Source organism: Sinocyclocheilus rhinocerous, unplaced genomic scaffold (genome assembly GCF_001515625.1).
Source record: "Sinocyclocheilus rhinocerous isolate Xijiao unplaced genomic scaffold, SAMN03320098_v1.1 scaffold383, whole genome shotgun sequence".
NCBI classification, from domain to species: domain Eukaryota; kingdom Metazoa; phylum Chordata; class Actinopteri; order Cypriniformes; family Cyprinidae; genus Sinocyclocheilus; species Sinocyclocheilus rhinocerous.
Genome location: NW_015643560.1, coordinates 439,837 through 446,260, shown reverse-complemented (window position 1 = coordinate 446,260; position 6,424 = coordinate 439,837). Strand labels below are relative to the sequence as shown.

The 6,424-nt window shown below is 34.3% G+C and overlaps 1 protein-coding gene across 2 annotated transcripts; it reads left to right on the top strand.

Annotated features, from left to right (window-relative positions):
• The first annotated feature begins 760 nt into the window (after positions 1-760).
• LOC107757351 (kinetochore-associated protein DSN1 homolog) lies at positions 761-6,027 on the top strand. 2 transcript variants are annotated; one of them, XM_016574792.1, is made up of 11 exons: positions 761-856; positions 1,161-1,194; positions 1,740-2,019; positions 2,110-2,183; positions 2,302-2,374; positions 3,698-3,779; positions 3,881-3,931; positions 4,039-4,110; positions 4,218-4,365; positions 4,942-5,029; positions 5,463-6,027. In XM_016574792.1, exons 1-11 carry the CDS (start codon positions 825-827, stop codon positions 5,543-5,545), a joined length of 1,017 nt encoding a protein of 338 aa, XP_016430278.1. In that variant the 5' UTR covers positions 761-824; the 3' UTR covers positions 5,546-6,027. The 2 variants fall into 2 exon arrangements, with proteins under 2 accessions (XP_016430278.1, XP_016430279.1); XM_016574793.1 differs by lacking the exon at positions 761-856 and adding an exon at positions 857-920.
• The last annotated feature ends 397 nt before the right edge of the window (positions 6,028-6,424 follow it).

Below are 6,424 nucleotides of genomic sequence, written 5' to 3'. Positions count from 1 at the left end.
CAAATTTGAAGATCGCATTAAATATTATTTGCTTTATTTTACATTTATTTTTTATACAGTAATTCCATTTTTTAAATAAATAAATAAAAATGATTATGCCAAAATGGGATGCAAGGACATAAGTAACAGGATTGCAAATGTAGCTTGAATCTGTGCTTCTCAATCTTTTTGATCATATATGGTAAGATATTTCTGCTATAAGCGTTTCTTATAAACACAAACAGAAACAATACTTGTTTGAGGGGGAAAATAAAAGAAATGTGTTAACTTCATGTATTTTTTACCATTGAAGTTATTTTATTATTTTTTTATTAATAATAATAATATATTCATCTGAAAGTTAAGTTGTCCTCTATCCACCTTTGGAAGTTTACTGAGCCCCCCTGCTCAAAAGGAAGCTATTACTCGGGAAGTTCCAGAAAACTTATATTTCCCATAAATGAAATAATATATTTGTTTGACTTTTTTTTTTTTTACCTCAAAATAACTTAAGTATTTTGTCTCTGCTTAAGTCTCTGCAAAATAACTTAAGTAACAGGCTTGAAGGTTTTATGCTTTATGCAGTGGGCTCTGCAATTTGTGTAAAAAATTGAGCGTCCACATAATTGTACATCTCGCCTGTTACAATTTTAAGGAATACTTTTTTCATGCTAGGTTCATTTTATATTAGTTAATAGTTTATCAAACATAGTTGTCGCAAACCAAAACATGGGAATCATCATTTCACGCTAATGTAACTTGACTACAGTTCCCAAGAACCATCACGGCGGACGTGAAAGTGGGCGGGGCTTATTTGAGACTGCACGCGCGGTCTTTGAAAGAAAATGGCGGAACTTCGGAGTGGAGGATTCGAGCCGTGAGTATCTTATTATTTACAACATGGGGACTATTATGTACTAAATATTTTCCATTGACATGTGATAATAATTTCTGTATGAAGAATGTCATTTCATGAAGCACAGCTTTTAGAATAGCGTTTAACACGGTTGTTGTTGTCAAACAGCTAAACTCGCCATAATGTTACAAGTTTTTTGACTTGTTAATGGACAAATACAGATAACCGTTATTTAAAATACATTACAGTAAACTGGATGCAGCAAACGAGGTTGTGTAATTTCTTCCCTGTGTTGTAATCTTCATGACTATTTAATCTCTCACAGGTGTGATGCCAGCAACATCAGTATAATTAACAGGGTAACGTAAATCTGGTTTCGGTTGTTTTTGAAATGTACTTTTCAAACGTTTGGGATCAGTAAAACAAAAAAAGACCTTTATTTAGCAAATTAGCATATTAAAATCATTTCTGAAGGATCGTGTGACGCTGAAGACTGAAGTAATGGCTGATATCAGCTTTGCATCACAGGAATGCATTACATTTTAAAATCTATTCAAACAGAAAACTGTTATTTAAAATTTTAATAATATTTCACAATATTACCTTTTTACTGTGATCAATTAAATGCAGCATTGGTGAGCATAAGAGACTTTCAGAAACATTAAAAACATTACTGACCCCAAACTTTTGAACGTGTAGTTTAAAAGAACATTATAGCCAAAATCATTATTATGCTCAGTGCCTGTTATATTTTGAGACTGACTTGTTCCTTAGTTATGCTTTTAAAATGTCATTATGCATTATTACAGCTTCCAGTGTCTTTAGTCATGTGAGAAATGCATAGACAACCACAGTATATGTATCTTATGCTGTGTTGTTTTTCCATTTCGTCTGTCTCAACTAGGTCTCAGAAGTGTCTAATGGAGTCAAACGGCCTCATAATAGTAACCACATCTCAGGTCCTCCTCAGAAATCACCTTGCACATCACCTGCTCCTGAAACAATGCAGCATTTAGGAGAGGAGGAACAGCCGGAGGACTCAAAGATGAGCTCTGTTGAGGACCATATCAGGGAAAGTGTGACCGTTACTGCTCCAGAACGAAGCCCTGCCTCACGGAGGAAATCCTGGAGGAGATCATCCAGAGGCAGACGCTCTCTGCCGGCCTTCTCCAGCTCCTCGCAGCGTGAGTGCTGAATCAAAGACACTTTCACCAGACATCATGCTGGAGTTGTTTATGATTGTGTTGATTTTCTCTTCTCTTTGTGTCTTTTAGCACTGTGTGAAACCATCAGTCTGTCTTTACCTGATAATGAGAGGCTGGAGATGCTAATTAAAGCTGCTATGCAGGTCTTTAAAATGCATATTATTAAGGAAATTAGATTCAGCTTTGTCATTGTGACCATGAATCCACTTTCTTGCCTTTTCTTCCTGAATCTAACCATTTATTTTCCCGATTTGTGCATAGAGGACGGTGAAGAGGGCCAAAAATAGTCTGAACACTGTTCCTGGGGTTGATGCAGAGACACTGCAGGCTCAAGGTAAGTCAGGGTGTTCCGGTCGAGCCAGTTGTTCAGATTTTTACTTGTCCTGCAAACATTTTCACTAGCTTCATCACAAAGGAATGATTCAAAAGTTTTTGAATCAAAGGCTTGGTAAGATTTTTAAATGTTTGATTTTAAAAGGCCTCTTATGCTGGCCAAGTCTGCATTTATTTGATTAAAAAAAAAACAGTAATATTGTCAAATATTATTACAATTTAAAATAGCTGTTTTCTATTCAAATATATTTTAAAATATAATTTATTCTTGTGATGCAAAGCTGAATTTTCAGCATCATTACTCCAGTCTTCAGTGTCACATGATCCTTCAGAAATCATTCTAATCTGCTGATTTGCTGCTCAAGACACATTTCTTATGATCAATGTTGATTTTTTTTTTCCTCAGGATTCTCTGATGAACCGAAAGTTGAAAAATTATTTAATTTAACTTAATTTATTTAAAAATATATTTTTAAATATTGAAAACTCTTTAGTAACATTATATACGTCTTTACTGTCACTTTCAATCAATTTAATGCATCCTTGCTGAATAAAAGCATCTATTTCTTTAGGGGAAAAAAACTAAATGCTTATCAATTGCCACTATCCTTCAAGCCTACCCATTTCTCAGCAAGAAGTTTTTAATAATTTAAAATATAATAACATTTAATATAATAACTTAATCTTTTATATATTTAATATGTGTATATATATATATATATATATATATTGTCTTGTTTTGTGGTATGCCAGCTGATAAACTTCTGAGAAAGCTAAGGTGAAGGGTGGAGGAATATTTAGAAATGTTTCAACTGTTTTAGTACATGTAATAAGAGACAATAATAAAAAGCTTTCACTTTATGGATTAAAAAAAAATAGAAGAAAGCAAGTCATACTGGTTTGTAACGATATGAACCTTCTGGAAAAAGAAGTACAGTACACCTTTGTATACTTTTAAAAAGAATAAACTAAAATATACTTCAATGTAATTTCTATTGCAATGTCATGTATTTAATATGTGTATATATATATATATATATATATATATATATATATAATTTTAAAAAAAACTTGAGTGGAGAGTGGTCGTGTAATTGGGGAAATGTCATTTTCAACACATTCACACAACACACAAGCAAAATGTTTTGTAATTTCAACAAAAACTCATATATTAGGGTTCTGCAGAATTTGCAAAAACCGTATTGATAACATCACAGAAAATGCCCATACTTACTGAAATTTGTCCAAAATATAATTCTATTTATAATGAAATTATGTCCAAAATATATGTTGTGATGTATATATGAATGCCATTCACTTCCAGTTGAATCTTTGAATGAAGAGTGGGATAGCCTGACTAAAGACATTAGAAGAGAAACTCAGAATTCACTTCCAACTGTTGAGAGGTAAAAGTCAGTTTTTCCATTTTAATTACATTTATCATTAGTCCTTCAATCCTGAAGCACACTCCAGTTTATTACATTTCTCTCTCTCTCTGTATATGCAGTGACCCTGTTGTTAACGTGACCACTGAACGCATTCAGGAGGACATTAACAGGTAATTCTCGATCTGCTCTCATCCATCCAAGACGTTACAGTGGAAATCTGATTTACTTCATTTCTGTGTTCATCTGCCATGGTAATGGTCTTCTTGTACTCATGAAGGTTACAGGCTGAAAGTATGTCATGGGAGTTGCTATTGAACAAACACCGGAGCAAAGCTGACGAACTAGACAAGTGAGCACAACTTCATAAACACACCAGCACACATATGGATACAGAAGGATACTCGGGTTCATTCTCTTTGAATTGGTTGTTAGCTGTACATCTCTGTCCCGTTGCAGATGTGTGGAGCGGGGTGAAGAGAAGGGGGTGCCACTGGACCCATCGTGCTTTGCCAAGTCCTCACAGAGGCAGCTCATTCTGAACAAACCTGACTATAAGGCGGTACTCATGGGACAGCAAAAACTACTCAGAAACATGGAGTTAGTGGTGAGACCGTGATGCTTTAGACTTCAGGACTCAACTACAGTATCCATTCAGACCAGAGAGCCATAGAAATCAGTCAGGCCAGTAGTTTTCTTTACCATTTTATGGCAACTATATACCGGAGGGGCCCAAACTTTTTGCTACAAAGGGCCAGAAATAAAATTGAGGGCTGTGAGCCGAAAGTAAATGTTGCATTATAATATAACTGGGTCAGAGACAAAAAAGTATCAAAACAATAAAAGTTTAATATAGCTAAAAAAAAAATCTTACATTAGTTTGTGCCCTGTTTTTTTTTTTTTATGCATTTTTACCTTTATTTACAGAAGACATCCACTAAAATGTTATTCAGTGTAACAAAAAGCTTCAAATCACAAGGTTTTACCCATTTGTCAGCAATAAGTTTTTAAAATATAATACAATTTATTATGATCACTTATTTTATGTATTTTTATAAGCACAGGTCAGAATGAGTAGGTTTCATTTTTACATAAATATATCTGAGAGAATTGGTTATTTGTCATGTTCTTTTAAAAAGCTGTTTTGAGAGCTGCTGTCATGTGCAGTTGTCTTTCTTCCCAGATGGACTCGCAGTGTTGTATAATGAGGGAACTGCTGTCTTTCCATGAAAAATCACAGCTGCTGCTAATGGAGACCAGCACCAGACTAGGTGAGATACTACCATCCAAAAGTGTGGGATTAGTACGAGTTTTAAAAAAGAACTTTATACCTTTGTTTTCAACATTGATAATAAGAAATGTTTCTTGATCTGCAAATCAGCATAAATATAGGAATAAATTACATTTATGTAAAAATGTATTCAAATAGAAAACTTATTTTATGTTGTAATGTTTTACAATATTACAGTTTGTACTGTATTTTTTTTATTAAATAAATGCTTTCAAAAACACAAAAAATCGTACTTACAAAATCACGTGCAAAACATCAGCAACAAATAATGTGGTGTATGAAAAATAGCACTACTTCCGATGTAAAGTCACATGAAATACAGTCCAAGGGGAGCTGCCTTGATTGTGCCAGTTGGTTTTTATTTAGCCCTGTTTATTGCATTAAACACTGGCTTTTGCTTATTTTTCTCTCAGCTTCCAGGGCTGGATTTCAGAATCTCCCTTCATCTCCAGTCAGACAGCTGATAAAAGGACCCATATCTAGTGTTTCCTCTTAGTTTACAGAGCTGTAATGACTCCTATAGGATGCTGAGCTTCCACAGAAAAGCTCTGTGTTCTGATAGGAGCATTTTGGTTATGCATTATTTCTTTTTAATCTAACATTTCTACTTTTTGCTATATCAAAATGCATGTCATTTTTATATTAACCAGTAATTTGCATAAAAAGTATATAAATTCATACTAGACGTACAGGTGCATAGTCTGCTCTTGCTTTCTCTATGTGGACAGGAATATAAATTGCTGATGAATATTGAATTGTCTTCAATGTCTGTGACTGTTTTGCTTAATGTTCTAGATTTAGTGAGGAAAAGGTTCCGGATGTGTACATGAAGTGCAAAGATGGACACTAGATGGCAGACTAGTTATTCAGAGCTCTACTTTTACACGTGTAGTTTTTAAAGACTGCTGTATAGCGTTTTGTTTTGTACAATTTTTAAGATTTATGAATACAATTAAATGCCTTGACATTTGCTTCAGACCTTTTTTCCAGTTGTCTTGTAAAAAAAAACTGTTTTTAGCCCCCAAATGCTTTTAAAAAGTCTTTAAATGGTCCTGTATGTCTAATGGACTAAGAATGATATTCATTCATCCATCACTGGATTTTTTTTTTCTTCTGCCTGAATGGTAAAATTGAATAAATGGTTTGTGCTGGTGTCTTGTTTCCAGGACAAACATCGCAAGCTAGTATTTATACGCTTTAAGTCATCATTATTAGCTTAAAGAAAAGACAGTGGCCTTTGGGCTTTAGTCATGAGCTCTTTGAGGGCCTTTTAGCCGTCTATTATGTTCTTGTGTCCCGTGACCCCTTCCCCCACACTTCCAGCCCTTGTTCTCTATTCACCATCACATAGGGCTGCTGAGCAAGAAACAGGCTT